Source organism: Dermacentor albipictus, chromosome 1 (genome assembly GCF_038994185.2).
Source record: "Dermacentor albipictus isolate Rhodes 1998 colony chromosome 1, USDA_Dalb.pri_finalv2, whole genome shotgun sequence".
Taxonomy (NCBI): Eukaryota; Metazoa; Arthropoda; class Arachnida; order Ixodida; family Ixodidae; genus Dermacentor; species Dermacentor albipictus.
The window spans coordinates 307,594,321-307,612,523 of NC_091821.1; the positions used below are offsets into that span (position 1 = coordinate 307,594,321).

The window sequence follows — 18,203 nt, forward strand, 5'->3', positions numbered from 1 at the left end:
GGGAAACGCTGCAACATCCGCCATAGAGCTCAGACCTGTCACCTTGCGACTTCTACATTTTGGGGCAACCGAAAAAACAGCTCAAGGGAACCAGATAGACTTTTTGAAGCAGCAACCCAAGGAGTTTTATAACACGGGAATCACGCGACTCGTTAGTCAATAGGACAAATGTCTAAATTCTCATGAAGACTACTTTTAAATAAAGTACCCCGTTGTTGGCTCATTCATTTCACTTGCCCTCATATATCTTGCAGAACTCCTGCTTTTTATACGTGCTCTCTGTCGCGACTATAACTTCGGTGCAATTACTCACGATACACGACAAGGGACAGCTACACCTGCGTAATACATTGGAACAAAAGACAGCGTCATTGAGATTTTTCACTGGCCATTGCGTATATACAAGAATGTAAGCACGGTTCTTGAATGACAAAGTTTCATTAACATATTTGTCCTCAACTTGTTCAGTTCATTACCATTTAATTTTTCATATCAGCGGCATGCACTGCTTTCCTGGTTTCGAACTGATATAGTTCTAAAGCTCGTGTGATATTTTCTTTACTTAATAAATAGACAAAAAACATGGAAGCATTGACGTCAGTTATGTTGGGCACAATTTTTGGCACATACGAGTATAATATTTTATGAAAAAATAGATATTTTACTTGTATTTACAGTGCGTAGCTTTCAAGAATTCGTTTGCAGCATCTTTGGCAATGACAATGCAGTTATTTTTCATGTATTTGATCCCTCGATAAATTGTTTAACAGGAAGCGTTAGCTCGGGCCCAATCCGACGTGGCCTATTCAAATATTTGTAAAACGCAGAAACGCTTTTCTGAGATAATCCTGCTAATCGCTTTCATTGAAATTGGTTGCATTTGAGAGAAAAAGTGAAATCCTAGTGTCTGTTGGAAACAGAACTTCGATTTAGGGCCTGAATTTTGTTTAAAATATTTTGAAAAATTCGAAAGTTTGAAAAAATAGAAGCATGACGTTTACAAACTAATAGCTATGCATGAAGAAGAGATATTGTGGTTCTGTAAACGGCATTTATTATCACAGTCAAAGCGGACAAGTTTGCTTCAATTTGTATCTTACGTGAATTGGTTACGTTGAGTACAAGGGTTCTGCAAAAGCCGTATTTCCACAATACTAAATTTTTTTTGAGATTCATGTGTAGCATATCTATTTTGTCCGCTGAAGATGTACTATTAGATGCAATTCACAGAAATGTGATATCATTTTTCATTGTTGAGTCACGGAGTTTTAAACTTAATAGTTTCGTTTCCTGAAAATTCAATTTTGGCCAATTTTTAATAAATAATTGACCACCTAAATGAAAAATTCGAAGCCAGTAGTAACTAGAATTAAACTTTTTCTTTTAAATGCAACAAACCTCCTCAAATTTGGGGAAGTAGTTGCAGCGAAAAACGAATTCCCCTTCTACATATGTACTTAAATAGGAGCACCCGACCTAAAGCTTCCTCCTGAGGAGGCTGAGCTGCAACGTGCAGCTATATATATATATATATATATATATATATATATATATATATATATATATATATATATATATATATATATATATATATGTATGTATGTATGTATAACCGGACACCTAACCGGACACATCATTGACTGGGACTCGGCAGCCATCATCGCAAAAGGAACACACATATCTGCCCGTTTGCTTTTAGAATCATTTCACATCCAATCAACTAGACACACGATAAACAGGACGCGGGGTAATCTTCCCGAGATATACACACGAACACTGCGCCACCTCACCCTTAAATAGCCGCGCGCCCATGCTTACATCTTCATTGTGATCAAGGGACCCGTACGCGGCCCGAAACGTCGGTTCTTTCTTTTTATTTTTATTTCATTCTTGGCGAGTGCGCGTTTTTTTGGCACCAACCAACATATATATATATATATATATATATATATATATATATATATATATATATATATATATATATATATATATATATGTTGGGCCAGTGGCGTAGCCCCCCCGAACAAAATTTCTGCCTACGCCACTGGCAGTGAGCATGGCGCGAAGTTTCGCTTACTCAGCGCGACGAACTGCAGCTATGCAGCGCGCCAGACGCTCCACTTCGTGAGGCCTTGAAGGAAAACGGCAGAATCTGATGTTCGGATTCAGGCCTTCTTGTTCATGGCAGCCCACGACGCAGAAGTAATGACGGTGACGCCTTTTCGAGGCCGGCTAGGTCTCTCCGGATCGGCGTCACGGATTCCTTCTGCTCCTAGCATTACGTCCCAGGGCACACGGAGAGTCCGTTTTCGTTAAACTATAGGCTGCGGCGAGCTCGCAGCGTGGTCGGCGTGATCTGTGAGAAGTGACGAGCCTTTTCGCACTCGCAACAGGGCAGAAAAAAGTGCGAATCGACGCAAAACTCGGCCTAGAAACGTGCTTCGCCACAGCCAGCTAGGGCTCAATACGACCCAAGCTGGTACGACCCAGATGTCGTTTCCCGCGCCGCCACCAGGCGCCGCTACTATACCTCAAACTCCAGCGCAAGACGTGGTAAAAACCTTTTCATTTCAAAGATTAAATATTGGCCTTCTGGTCTAAAAACTCCCTCAACGTCAGGGCTTATATGAATTTCGCATGCCGGCTCCTGCAAGGCCGCGACATGGAACACAAAAGCTGACTTGGCGTCGTGTTTTATAACAATTTTCTTCTCTTCGCCCTTTGTCATTGGCTAGGGCACCGTCGCAACGCCGTAGCGACGTTAGCACTCGGCGCAACCGAAAAATGTCAAAGTGTGGGAGCAGCGCTTGTGTAACCACTAGAACATTTGGCCGAACTAAAAGAGCATTCAAAGCGGACAAATCTAGCTGATACGTCAATTTTTGTCTTACATGAATTTGTTACATTGCCTACAAGGGTTTCGCAAAAGTCCTACTCTCATAGTAGTGATAAGTTTGAGAGCTATGCACGTGTGATACACCATCGACCCGTGTAGACCGGTTGGTAGAATTGCAGTGGTTTTGACAATAATGGGGGTCCCGTAGCCGATATAAATACGGCTAGAGCTAGTTTACAGTCTTAACTGAAAAACGGAGATCACTTGGAAAAACCGCACAACGCCTGTAATTCAATATTCTGCACTGCTGGCACCATTTCCCCCTTGAAGACAGTGATGTTCCACAACTTGCAGAAGAACTCCCATTCCTATGCACGAAAATTCCCCACTTGTGATTATTCTGAAAAATCTCCGTAATTTTCCCTGCCCATACACACACAGGGTTCTGCCTGGTATTGCAGAAGTCGCGGGCCGCAATCAAGGAGGTTTATTAGCGTCGCAATTTGGCGGCTAGGCGTAATTGTATATATATATATATATTACTATAACGTGTCATTATTTTGTGGCGCCTGCCCGTGGGTTGGGCTTCGGCGAGCTCCACCATTCCTATCGTCGTGACGCAAAAAGTACCACACGGTTTGTGTGTATGTGCTGGAAAACATTACGCAGTTTCTCGGTAGCAACATGAGAACTCAATTTCTAACGTGGCCCTTTCTAATGTCGGGACCCGACACACCTTCCGCGTAGACAGAACTCCAGCGCCCGCTACCACTGGTGCTTCGCAGCTCTTTCGCGATCCTGAGTAGGTCACCTTATCAAATATTGACGGAACAAACGGCAGTTGACGTTTTGTACCAGTTTTGTACCAAACAGCACACTTCTAACAAAACGACGCGCACTGGAAAGAGTCTGCTGTGGGTTGAAAGTGATGGCTTGCTCAAAGGCATAATTTTATTTACTTCATAGTTCTTAAAATTCTCTGCAATGAAGTTTCCCTCATTCCCTCTCGTTAAAAATTGTGGCTGAAAATTCCTCGAAAAAGGGAACATTTCCTGCACGGAACATCACTGAAGGTGAAAATGAATCGCACACCATCTTGACACCATATCATAATCATCAGAATGGGGCAGAATGAGTAGGTTCATCTAGGCGGTTATGGTAGGTTGTTCGTGCTCTATTCAGTAAACCTTTTTATGTGCGCGCGGGCGACGCCAACGAGAAGAGAAACGCACGCGCGTACTGGTGGCAGGTGTGCCGTTCGGCTTGCGAACTGTGGTAGTTGTGGTCGCGTTGCGGTAGTTGTGGCCGCAGGCAGGATCGGCCGAAGAAGAGACGAGAGAACATTTTCTGCGCCATTTTGGTCCGCATCTGAGGAGCAAAATCAGAACCAGCTATGGTGAACGTGAAGGAAGTTGCTGACCGGGCCGAGGCCATCATTGCAAACCTGCCGGAAAAGGCGCAGTTAGGTTTCAACTTCATCCAAAGCAGGACTGGCGTCAAGCGGGCCTACATCCTTCTCGGTGTGTTTGGTTTGGTGACTACTTACTTCACTGCACCGCATTGCTACCGTTCGCTCGCGGCATGTGCACTAATGGCATTAATGCTTTCTCTATTCCTTCTTTGCTCCTGCTTCTGATCGAATATTTTTCTAAGAGTGCCGGGAGATGGCTCTACAACGTGCGAAATAACGCTACGACGATAGACAAATTGCACCTGTAGCGTGTAAGAAATATGCAGGTTAGCAATGAGGAAGAAAACGGAGGCCTCTCCGGACGGGTTGGCACAATGAGCAGCCGGCGGGTATGACCTTGTGGGTGCCTGTTGTGACTCGCGGCTTTGGAGAGCGCGGTTTGCGTCCGGAATGCACGTGCGGGTCGCATTCCGTGCGCATATCTTACTTAGTGCTAGAAAGCAAGTCAGGGGAAAGGAGAGGTATTGTAACTTGTACAGTAGGCCGCAAGCACGCCTCTTGACCCAGATCATAGCTATGCCCAGGTGCTGCTTTTCTCCATGCCAGCTGTTGATTATGCGCAACCACGTGAAGCTCGCTTGAAGGTAGCACAGGGCATGACTTTGCATCGCTGGCAGCTAGCTCACGCAGAATTTGAGTTACAAGCATTACAAGTCTTTAACGGTTCCATGGCGAGAAGCGCATCGTTTTTTTCTTGCACAGTATTATTTTTCTTATGCTTTGATATGTCGCACACGGGCTTTCCGGTGGGGCTGGATCTGCACCGAACCCATTTTTCTGTTTTATGTACTTTTCTCACGTCTAGTGTATGTAAGATGAGCCATGAAGTCGGCTCGGATAAATTCTCCACGTAGTTTACTACTCAACTGGCAAAAAAGAAAAAGTGTGCAGTGAGTCATGCGAAATGGCAATGCGTTTTTTGTCTCGTGCAATATTTTCCGCTTTCGGCCGCCATGAACTTGCGTACACAGCCGTTTTCCTAAAGGCATACTATTGCCTGGTAAGTACTGTGCAGACCGCGGGAATGTTATTGCAGACCGCGGGAAAGTTATTTTTTTTCTTTGTCTGAAGAAACAACTGAAAATCTTTTTTTTCTAAATTTTATGTTGCGTCTGCTGAAACCTGCACTACACATTTACAGCAAACCACATTTATAGCTTTCACATTGTGGCACTGTCTGAAATTAACGATAAAGTCCTTGCCTGAGAAGAGAGGGGGTTAGCTGAGGGGCCCGATTTTTATTAATCATGTCATGAGAAGCCAACAAACAGATGCCAAGGACAACATAGGGGAAATTACTCGGACTTACTAACTGAATTAAAGAAATGATTAATAGCAATGAAAGTGGATGAAGAAACAACTTGCTGCAGGTGGGGAAACAATCCCACGTCTTCCACATTAGGCGTGCGATGCTCTGAAATCAGCATCACACGCATAATGTGAAGACGTGGGATTGTTCCCCACCTGCGGCAAGTTGTTTTTTAATCTGCTTTCATTGCTATTAATTTATCATTTCTTTAATTCAGTTAGTAAGTACAAGTAATTTCCCCTATGTTGTCTTTGGCGTCTTTGTTTGTTGGCTTCAAATGATAAAGTTTTTGCCTGTCACTTCTGATGCTTCTTTGTAGTTATCTATCTGGTATTGCTTCGTACGCACACATAAGCTTTCATAGGCCACAGCAGTTCTATGTTATAGAGTTCATTTTTGCAGTGGGTCGCCCTTGGAATGGCAGCAACGCTAGCCTTGCTGCCTAACTGCACATTTACCCATACTTTCGTATTCTGATGCTGTGCCAAGTATCTAACATTTTGATGTTATTTACAAGCCGACATTGTATCTTTTCCTTTTTCACATTTGTATTCAAACATCATCATTATCATTTATGATCACAGCACACCTGAAGTAACATAGAAATTAAAAGCGGTGCCAATTTTTGTGATTGTGTTTAAATTAATGCGCAGGCTATCATTGCGCAAACACGGAGGGGGGGGGGATGTTGCAGATGTATCCTCATTTATTAGTCCTCCATGCAGAACGGCACTCGGGAGCCATCATTGGCAGGAACTTCATTGTTCACTGATCTATTACAGATTAATTATTATTTCGTAATTATAATTATGTATTACAGAGTATTACAGATTTTAATTATGTTCTTTCATAGCTATAAATATGGAATACTTACTGCTGTTCATATACAAAAGTACCTTTGAGAGCATATCACACAATGTTGAAGAGTGCATTTGATTTTGACATTGCCTCAAGTGTGAAACATTGGCTGACTACATTTTTTTAAAACTTGTATTGAGGCATTACGTTGAAACAGAGGTCCAGTGTGTTTTAGAGCAATCCATTGAGCATTAAAGCAGCACTGTGGTCAGTGTCTAAGATGAACATGTGAATGCAATAATAGTTTTGTCATTCCCATTTCATTTTTTTGTGTATCAAATCAATCAGCATAGTCTTTATGGTTAAAAGTCTGATTTAGCAAAAGGAACAGCTAAAAATTTGTCTTATCCCATGCTTTTGACTACCCATAACTCCAACTGGCTTGTTTTGAACCTGGAGTGAATTTTCAGTGTCGTGTACTGTTTAAATCTGTTTTGGCTGATCAGGAAGCTATACACTTTCCTTTCACTTTTTTTTTACTTAAAAGATTTAAATTTCTTTCACTGGAATCAAAACAAAAGAAAGAGATGCAGTCACCCTATTATGGTGAAGGCAGGCATGTAACCAGGGGGACCCCCCCCCCCGAATGTAAGCGCCATACCCGCCCCCCTCTCCCCCCACCCGCCCAAGCAAACACTCCTCACACACATTCCTAAAGTGTCGACAGATCAATCTACTCGGTGGTTACCATTTTGCTACCTTTTACAGTGAAAGCGGGGTATGACTAACTTCCGTAGATTTTTCCGCATCTGTTAACAGAAAAAATCATGTGGGCCGATCCTGGTGATATTGCAAAAAGGGTCCAAGATCAATGGCACGTACCCCTGTGGACTCGGGATCCTATTACGCCCCCATCGGAATTGTCGGTATCGGTCCATGTATGGGGCGTGCTTAACGCCTGCTTCACCTTCGCCGCAAGTTGGCCCGGCATTGCACTACTTTCGGGATGGACCCACGTATGGCAAGCGCTTAACGCCTGCTTCACCTCCGCCGCGGGTGGGCCCGGTATTGCTATATCTTCGGGATCAGCCTACGTATGGGGAGTTCTTAATGTCTGCTTCACCTTCACCGCGGGTCGGCCCGGCATTGCACTACCTTCGGGATGGACCCACGTATGGCGAGTGCTTAACGCCTGCTTCACCTCCGCTGCGGGTGGGTTTGGTATTGCTATATCTTCGGGATGAGCCTACGTATGGGGAGTTCTTAATGTCTGCTTCACCTTCACCGCGGGTCGGCCCGGAATTTCACTACCTTTGGGATGGGCCCACATATGGGGAGCGCTTAACACCTGCATTACCTCCTCCGCGGGTGGGCCCAGTATTGCTTTATCTTCGGGATCAGCCTACGTATGGGGAGTTCTTAATGTCTGCTTCACCTTCACCGCGGGTCAGCCCGGAATTGCACTACCTTCGGCATGGACTCACGTATGGGGAGCGCTTAATGACTGCATCACCTCCGCCGCGGGTGGGCCCGGTATTGCTATGCCTTCAGGATCAGCCTTCGTATGGGGAGTTCTTAATGTCTGCTTCACTTTCACTGCCGGTCGGCCCGGAATTGCACTACCTTCGGGGTGGACCCACGTATGGGGAGCGCTTAACGCCTGCATCACCTCCGCCGCGGGTGGGCCCGGTATTGCTATATCTTCGGGTTCAGCCTACGTATGGGGAGTTCTTAATGTCTGCTTCACCTTCACTGGGGGTCAGCCCGGCATTGCACTACCTTCGGGATGGACCCACGTATGGGGAGCGCTTAATGCCTGCATCACCTCCGCCGCGGGTGGGCCCGGTATTGCTATATCTTCGGGTTCAGCCTACGTATGGGGAGTTCTTAATGTCTGCTTCACCTTCACCGGGGGTCAGCCCGGCATTGCACTACCTTCGGTATGGACCCATGTATGGCGAGTGGTTAACGCCTGCTTCACCTCTGCCGCGGGTCGGCCCGATATTGCAGCATCTTCAGACCAACCAGCAACGGAGGTGAAACACTTTGCTTTTCGTTTGAGAGCTTTGACTGTGATGGAATGGCAGCTTTTGCTGCCATTCCATCTTCACAGAGTGGAATGGTTGTCAATTTTTTCACTCCTTTTGGATGGTGGCAGTTATCGGCACCTCTTGGCATGTGGAGGCCAGTCTTGTCATCGATTCGGTGCCTGCACAATTAACTCAGAATGAATTCAGTTGTCATGATCTGTTGCAGCAGGCATGGCATAGTTTGTTTTAATTATAATATCTTATTTTATTTATAATCCCCAACACAATTTTTATGTCACCATCGATCACGCGCATCGCTGTCGCTTCATTAGTTCAACCTTCTTTGTTTAGACTGATGTCAGGGGCCAGGAAGGGGATTTGGTTCGTAGTCAGCTGGTCTGTATGCTCGTGGAACGAGCTGTGGCCGGAGAAAACACTAGTTGTGTTTAACTTCTCCTTTTGCATCATTATTTTCTCGAGTGATGGCTCGTCGCGAACCCTGGCGGATCCTCGGAACTATATATCCGCGATATGGGTTAGATAAGGTGGAAAATAAAATATTATGAAACCGCGTCCATCATCAGACCCTGCAATAACTGTTCAACCCATAAGCAATATGACTGTCACCCGTTACCTGGTCTGGTTTTTCCCTTATTGTACAGCACTTTTCGTGCAATATTGGCAACTGGAAACAAGAATTGCAAGGAAATGAGGCATTAAGCGAATCTACTAAGGGAGAAAGCCAAGGCAACAGCCAAAGGGGGAGGAAAAGCGAAAATTGTTTGTGAAAATATTTATTGATCAACATCTTTTTATTTAAAAAGGAACCCCGCAGGGGCGTCTGCGTCAGCAGGCATTTGGTGTGTTGTGACACCACGTACCCGAGCACACGAGAGTTGGACCCTCCCGCGTGTAGCCGTGCGTGGCTTAGCCGTGCCTGGGGAAAGGGGGATCCTGGAGGTTGAGCCGATGCTGGGTGTCTGGACCTTTAAGGCCCCCCGGCGGAGGCAACACACCTCTTTGGCCTCTGCTTCACATAGACGGCAACCCCGGACTGACCCACCCGGGGGAAATCGGCAGTTGCCTCTTCCTGTCCCCCTCTCCACTCTTCGTCTTTCTCTCTCACTTTGAATCTTTCCTGTCTTCTGCTCACTTCAGTTTACTTCTCATTTTCCAGGCAGCAAGGGTTAATCGTGTGTATCTACCCAACCTTGGGTACATATATTAGGTTATAGCGGCGTTGTATAGTTGACGTATACAGGTATGTTCCTAACCTCGTAGTGTCCCCTTGTTGGGCTCGGTGGTGAGTGGCTACCATCGCCGCTGAATATTCTAAGAATTCATGGCAAATGCATTCCCCCCCCCCCCTCCTTGCAGATCGTCCTATCAAAAGAGGGCGCACCGAAGCAATTTTCGATTTCACTTTGAAAACCAACGCAGAAACATTCCCACACTATCATGTGATCCACAGTGAAAGATCTCTGCCAATGAGAAAACTATCGCCATTCCTAATAGCAAAATGCCTAGTAGAAAAAATCGGAAAGCAATACAAAGCTTTAAAGATGTCAAGTGGGGACCTCCTCCTTGAACTCAAAACCAAAGACCAAGTCGCAAAGCTCGCTGATCTCACCAGTGTCGGTAACATCAAAGTCACAATCTCAGCACACCATTCTCTCAACACAAGCAGGGGTGTAATATCAGAAGAAGATTTCCTAAACCTAAGCCATGAAGAACTGGAAGGTTTCCAAGAACAAAATGTAATCATAGTTCAAAGAATAACTCTCCGAAGAAATGACGAACAAATCCCGACCAAACACGTTATATTTACCTTTGGTACCAGTATTGTACTTACTACACTTGATGCGGGCTATGTTAAGATCAGCGTAAGATCGTATATCCCAAACCCGAGGCGGTGTTTCAAGTGCCAGAGATTCGGACATGCATCGCAATCATGCAGAGGTAAATCGACATGTGCAAAGTGTAGTGCCGATGACCATCAGTCGGAAAACTGCAATGCTGCTCCACACTACAAACTGCAATGGAGATCATCCAGCATATTCACGGTCTTGCCCTTGCTGGAAGAAAGAGAAAGAGGTAATTGCACTTACAGTGAAAGAGAAGATTTCCTTTGATGAAGCAAGAAAGAAACTAGCACACTTACCTCAAACAACCTACGCCAGTGCGGTGCGGCAGGGGACAGCACCGCAGTGGTCTCGGGAGTCTACAGGGACCGCAGTCAGTGGCCCAGTAGTAACTCCATCCGTCCCCTTGGTGGCAGCAGCCAGTGCTGCTCCATCATCATCATCACAGATGGGCCTGCAGACCCCAGTTCCACAGGACCCCAGGCTAAATCGAACTCCCAGGCCTGAGACACGCATCTCAGTGCCTGGTTCTCGATCATCCAGCGCCTTGGAGAAGGTTATGGATGTCGACACCAAAACTCCGGCGTCATCGACCCCAAAACATCAGCGCTCTCTGGAGCGCACTAAGAAAGACAAGCTCACAATAACTACGCGAACAAAGGGACCGGTAACCTGAACGGTTACCGTTCTTCCAATAGTACATTCCCACTAACAAATGTCACCTACCATTCTCAATTCTGCCACTATGGCTTTTATCGTGCATTGGAATTGTAGAGGAGTGATTCGCAATTTAGGTGACATTAAAGACATAACAAAGAACTTTTCGCCAATCGCATTTTGCCTACAGGAAACAAACTTAGGCCCTAAACACAGTCAATTCCTTAGAGGCTTCACCGTTGTCCGAAAGGACCGCGAATGTTCCAGCCGTTTGTCAGGTGGAGTGGCTATAGTCGTGCAGGGCAGCACTCCTACACGAAATGTCCAATTAAATACATCTTTAGAGGCCGTAGCTGTCACCATTCTATCTTACAAAACCATCACCATTTGCTCACTGTATATTCCACCCCACACACATTTTACTACTAAACACTTAGAAAATCTAACGGATCAGTTACCAGAACCATTTGTTTTAGTAGGAGATTTTAATGCTCATTGTACTCTTTGGGGGAGTGTCAAAACTGACCAAAGAGGACAGTTGGTTGAAGATTTTATTTTATCCAATGACATCTGCCTCTTAAATTCAGGTGCTGTGACCTACTCTTCACCAACTTCCCGCACTTTTAGTTGTTTAGACTTAGCTTTTTGCTCGCCTTCACTTTTTACTGATCTTGAATGGGAAGCTCTCAACACGTCATGTGGTAGCGACCACTTACCCGCACTCATCAAACTCCTATCATCACCAAAAACCCTGGTAACTGGACCACGTCGATAGAAATTAAAGCTTGCGGACTGGCCGGTCTTTATGGAGAATGCGATATTAGAAGATGTCTTTTCGCCAGAGCTAAGTATTGACAAACTTAATAAAAAAATCACTGAGGTTATAATCTGTGCGGCAGAAAAGGCCATACCCCAGTCATCGGGTATTGTGCACAAAAAGCTAAACCCCTGGTGGACGAAGGAGTGCGCCGACGCTAAAAAAGCACAAAATAAGGCCTGGGGAATCCTACGAAGGTATCCCACCTATAGCAACCTGTTAACCTTCAAACAAGCGAAAGCCAAAGCACGGTTCATTCGTAGACATGCTGAAAAATCATCATGGCAAAAATACATCTCTTCAATTAATAGTACGGTAACATCAAAACAAATGTAGGACCAGGTGAGGAAATTTAGAGGAGAGTACTCATCTTACACAATACCACTACTTACATGCCCAGGCACACATACAACACTACAGGACCAGGCCAACTCATTAGGTGAACACTTTTACAACATCTCCAGCTCGGCAAACTATTCAAATTCATTCTTAAAATATAAAGAGTCGGCGGAGAAACAGAGACTGCCCACCACTGGGGCTTCAGCTGAAATGTGTAATAACCCCCTCGCAATACATGAATGGAACAGAGTTCTCTCTGGCGGTAAAATAACTGCAACAGGTGTTGACCGTGTCCACTACACAATGCTGGCACACTTACCTCAAGCATCGGTAGGGACACTTCTTAAATTTTTCAATATGATATGGAAGTCTGGGGTAATGCCCACAGATTGGAAAAATGCGATAGTAGTGCCCTTTCTAAAATCTGGTAAACCCGCAACATCCCCTAGTAGCTATAGACCCATTGCATTAACAAGCTGTCCAGCTAAATCCTATGAGAGCATCATAAACACAAGACTCACATTTATCCTTGAAACAAGACGCCTAATAGATATGCACCAGTGCGGATGCAAAAAGGGTTGCTCCACCATTGACCATCTCGTACGACTAGAACAGGAAATACGTGACACCTTCCTACACAAGCAATATTGTCTGACGGTTTTCTTCGATTTAGAAAAGGCCTATGATACGACGTGGCGATATGGAATCCTAAGAGACCTGGCTGACCTGGGAATTCGCGGCAGAATGCTAAATTGTCTATGTGATTTCATGTCAAATAGAACATTTCAAGTACGTCTCGGCACAACACTTTCACGCACATTTACACAAGAAAATGCCGTTCCACTAGGTTGCATTCTGAGCACGACACTTTTCATTGTCAAAATGAACTCTGTTAATAAAATTATCCCATCATCTGTTATGCACTCATTATATGTCGACGATTTGCAAGTGGCTTGCTGCGCTTCAAATCTACCCGCCTGCGAAAGACAACTACAAATAACGATAAATAATCTGACACAATGGGCCGACAAAAATGGTTTCCGTTTTTCAACACACAAAACTGTTACAGTTCTCTTTTCCCAGAAGCGAAGTTTACACTGCACTCCAGTTCTCACATTGTATGGTACAACGCTGCCGGTCAAAGAAGACTACAAATTTTTAGGTGTAACTTTTGACACAAAACTGAATTTCCTTGCCCACAATAACTCAACTAAGATAAAAGCAAATAAAGCACTAAATATCATTAAGGTTTTATCACACAAGCACTGGGGATCTGACCGAACATGTCTATTATGTATATACCAGTCTCTTGTACGTAGCATTCTCGACTACGGTAGTGTAGTTTATGGTGCAGCTAGGCAGTCCTACATTAAGTGACTTGATCCAGTTCACAATCTTGGCCTACGACTGGTGAGCCGTGCCTACAGAACATCGCCTGACCAAGGTTTATATGTTGACTGCAGTGAGCCGTCCTTACAGCAACGCAGAGCACTACTTACACTTTCCTATGTACTACGAATTCGATCATCGCCACAACATATATGCTACAGCATCGTAACGCAGTGCAAATCACGGATACACTACACAAACAAACCAAACACTATTCGGCCACTAATCTTACGACACGAAGAATACTGTCAGAATTACGATGTTCCTCATGAGGCCCTGCAGGTTGCTGAAAGGCCACCAAGGTTGCCTCCATGGTACAACTTTTCACAGCTATGTGACTGGACACTAACACATCTAAAGAAGAAAGACATTCCACAAGAACAAATAATACAAGTGTTCCGAGCCATTCATGAAAAATATAAAAATTACACGGAGTTTTACACTGACGGCTCCAAAACGCAAGAATACGTAGTTGTCGGGATCGTAACAAAAAATTGGCAAAATATTATTCGGATAAATAATTTTTCTTCAGTGTTTACCGCCGAAGTTTTTGCAATGTGGACAGCAGTAAAAAAAATTACCAGCGACAAGCAGATGAATGCTATCATATATACCGATTCGTTAAGCGCACTCAGATCTCTAAACCTTAACTCCACGTCTGAACCCCTAATTGGTGATATCCTAAACATGTTGGCCTATAATGAATACGGAAGAACCTTACGATTCTGCTGGGTCCCAAGCCATGTCGGGATACCAAGAATGAAGCAGCAGATAGATGCGCGTTCATGGCAGCGCACAAAGGTACAACACAAACAACACTTCCATACAAAGACAGTATCCGAGTGATTCATAAGGCCCTGACATCAAAGTGGCAACTAGAATGGGACTCATGCACAAATAGCAAGTTACACACAATAAAACCCCTGCTTAGAGAATGGAAGTCGTGCAGTCACCAACAACGCTTCTATGAGGTGATCCTATGTAGACTTCGAATCGGGCATACACACCTGACACACAATTTTCTACTTCAAAACGAAAACCCGCCAACTTGCGAGAAGTCCCATGAACCACTCACCATAATGCACATTATTATGACATATCGAAACATTGAAACACAGAGACAAAGGCTTTTACAGCTAGAATCTCTACAACTTACACATACCTTTACACCCCGCATCAATACTCGGAGATGAACCACTAGTGCCCTTCACTGACTTGTTCACCTTTTTAGGAGAAACTGGTTTTTTACACAAACTCTAAAGTATCGCTGCTTGCGCTGCTTTAAGATTTGAATTCTTAATATCTTGTGGCTGGTGCAGCATGGCCTTGGTCGCTTTTGCGCCATTAAACCCGAATTAACCAACTAACTTTAAAAAGGAAGTAAAGAAAATGCTGCCCGAAGTGGAGAATAATTCTGCATGTTTTGAATGACGCTTCTACAGTTATCAATCAAGCCGCCTGACGTAGCCACTTTCCTGCAGTGGTAATGTTTTTTTTTTCTAACCTTCTGCGGTGGGCGCAGTACGTCTAGAACTGCAGCATCCTGCGCTCTACGCGGTTGTACGGGTCTGGTGACCACACATCGTAACGCAACTTCCCAAATAACAACACGAGTCGGTTTTGCTACTTGTTAGAGCAGTAAACGAGGGATCCAAAATAACTGTGATTGTTCCATAAGTATACATTTCTCTATGGCTCTTCCAGAGCTAATTAAAAAAAACGCCACTAGAAATCTTTATTTTGCACTTTCGCTTCTTAACTTGTTCTTGGCAAGGTGCTTCCTTCGCACCTTTCATGCGCGAGTCCATTTGATGTGGTTCTTTGTTTGCCAAGTAAAGAAGAGGTGTATCTCACAGGTGTACGTGTGAGATGCACATTATTTCAATTCTCTTTTGTGGCTTTACGTGTCTTTATGGCAAATGGTGGGCATTATTCGCATTTGTACTAGTAAAAGTACCCTCCCCCACATTTGCATAGAAAAGTTACCATGGGTTGGGCCCCCCCCCCAAAAAAATCCTGTGTACATGCCTGGGGGAAGGCATAGCAGGAACAGTATAAAAAATGGGTGTGTAGTAAGAAAAGGAACAGAAACAACATCCTATAGGGCCAAAAATCTACAGCACACAGTGCTGTGCAAAGACAAACTTATTTATTTTATTTGTACATACTGCAACTCTAAGAGGGTCATTGCGAGGGGGGTGGGTACAAACTCAAAGGTACAAGGCACATAGCAAAGCACTAGTATACGAAATATGTCGAAAAATAAAAAGAATAGATAAATACATACATACATGCATATAAACATAGTATATGATACATGGATATATTGTGCATTCCAAATACAGCGCAGTATTTAGAATTTACAATGTTAGACCAACTAGCGCAACAGACGGTCCTTCTGACATGGATATAGTATATAGATATAAAAGACAAACGCAAGTCATCAACAGAGTCACATATACACACACGTGGCTGGTCATGTGGTCTAGGTTTCATCTACACTAAGCAGTGATGATCCTCAACTAAGGCATGTACCCGCTATTGAGAACAGGTAAAGATTTGAGTGGAAAAAAGAAACATATAAGCAACTACTGTAGTTGAAAAGTTGAAGGTGTAATAAAAGTAGAATAGTGTGTAATTGAGAAATAAGGCTAGGTACACATTAAAGGGACATCGGAGAATGAGCAGTAAAAAGCCACTGCATTAGAGAATTTGGAGTATAACGGAATTGGAAGTGAACTGGACATTGAGCAGAGAAGAAGAAAAAAATATGGGAACCATCACTGATTTTTGGCCCATTCCTTATTGTGGGTATGTGCCACTTGATTTATGTCCATCATCATTCTCCATAGTGGGTACACATCATTGGCTCCAAAGAAAAACGACATGTCTGACGATCCTTGGGCCCGACTGCAGGCACAAAGCAATCAGCAAAATAATCAGCAAGTTGCAGCCGGAGCAGGTGCACCTGGGTCTCAGCCTCCACCGCCTTCAACAGGCACTCAAGGGGAGCCACCATTTCCTCAGCAGCCCGTTCAAGAAACAGTGACACAGCAGGCAGCACCTACACAGCAGGGTGCACCTTTGCAGAATTTTCTAAATGTTCTAGGAGCTCAGGCAGAATCAGGGCACTATGCAGAAACTACCAATGTGCCAAGAAGTCCTGAACTAACGCAAAGCACATGGCAACAGGCGTTGCCTTCCCAGTACGGTGTCCCAGTGGGTGGATATGGCCAGAGCATCCCTATAAATCGATACGAGGCTGAAGGAGCAGCTGCAGCTCTTGTGCTGCGGCAGATTGACGAGAGCCCACCACAAGTAAGGCTTGTGTTTGCGCTCCTGGAGCAGTATCTGGGTGTGAACAGAGCTTACATCGGCATGGGTACGCACTATTTTCTCTGCATGTGACTCATTCGCATCAATGTGGTTTGTGCTGCATTGACACATTGTGAAAATCTGGCTGAAATATGCGTGAAAAGTTAGAACTTGCATTGTACAAAGGAGCACAAAGATGGTGCTGAGATTGAAGTCAACTAGTTTTGCATTGGTTTTGTTAATAGGCACGAAAAGCAAAATGGGGAGCGACAAACTAAAAAGATGTATGATTATGATGCGTAATCCTCTTGCATCCCTCAGGTTTTGATGGTTGTATGTGCCTTCTATACTGCAAGCACTGTTTTTACGTTTATCACTTTTGTGGTTATCACGTTCGCTGTGTGCCAGCTTTGTTTCACTTCATTCAGCTTTTTTGTGTTGTTTCACAGGGCATATGTTTCTGCTTGACCTAGATGGAAGAACATGCACAAAGACTGAATTGAGCTGCTCATCATCCCGATTTTATTTGAGAACTGCAACTAACTCTTTTTCTTTGTTCTTCTCTGACCATTTGGTGTAAAATTATTTTGAAGAGCAAAAGAAACCTAGCTGTCCCTTACTAAAGCGCGCATTCTCGTGTTTGGTAATCCGATAAGCATTGTTTAATCCCCCTGTGTGTCACGTGCATGCTAAGGTATGTTTTCTTTGTGCAGGTGTGGCTGGCCTGTTTGCACTGTACATGATCTTTGGCTACTTTGCCCAGCTGCTGTGTAACCTTGTTGGTTTTGCCATACCTGCTTATGCATCGTAAGTTGTTCATGCTATCTGCATGCATAGTGATATGCAGTAATACCAGCAGCGGTGCCTCCACTTCTGTTCTTATGCACGCGTGAGGACAAGTGCAGAAATAAAGAATCTAAACATATAAATATTTCTGGCCAAACTTACTTTAGCATTAACCCTTTGAGGGTCGATTTTATTCGCCATATGCGACCTCCCAGGGTCGATTTCTTTTATTGCAGATGCCAATTCTTCTGAGGGACCTGTTTCAAAAAAAAATTACTGTAATTGTTCTAGGGGGACCATAAAGGGAGAAAAAATATTTTCCATTGGTATATATGTACTGTTTGTTCATGAATAAGAACAATAAAAAGAAATAAAGTTTTAAGAAATAATAAAAGTTTGGTGCATTGTTATACACATAAGGCTTAGAAAATGTGCACATGAGAATATTTTGCAAGTGTCAAATGTTCCTGCTCTTACCCTAATATTTACACCCATAGCGTAATCAAACTACGTAGGTGAGCGTACTCAAGAAAACTGTGGTTGTGTGCCCGTCAAAAAAGCAAAACGTGTGACGAACTTCTGCTAATCTTCATC

At 44.1% G+C, this 18,203-nt stretch overlaps 1 protein-coding gene across 2 annotated transcripts in view; it reads left to right on the plus strand.

The window, feature by feature from the left end:
- The first annotated feature begins 3,987 nt into the window (after positions 1–3,987).
- LOC139054488 (receptor expression-enhancing protein 5-like) overlaps positions 3,988–18,203 on the plus strand; it is a 28,262-nt gene continuing 14,046 nt past the window's right edge. The window contains exons 1-2 of one of the 2 annotated variants that reach the window (XM_070531523.1): positions 3,988–4,356; positions 17,537–17,630. In XM_070531523.1, the coding sequence (XP_070387624.1) occupies positions 4,230–4,356; positions 17,537–17,630 (221 nt within the window). In that variant the 5' untranslated portion in view covers positions 3,988–4,229. Of the gene's footprint in view, positions 4,357–16,368; positions 16,891–17,536; positions 17,631–18,203 lie in introns of those variants that run through there. The other variant, XM_070531522.1, reaches the window with a different exon arrangement.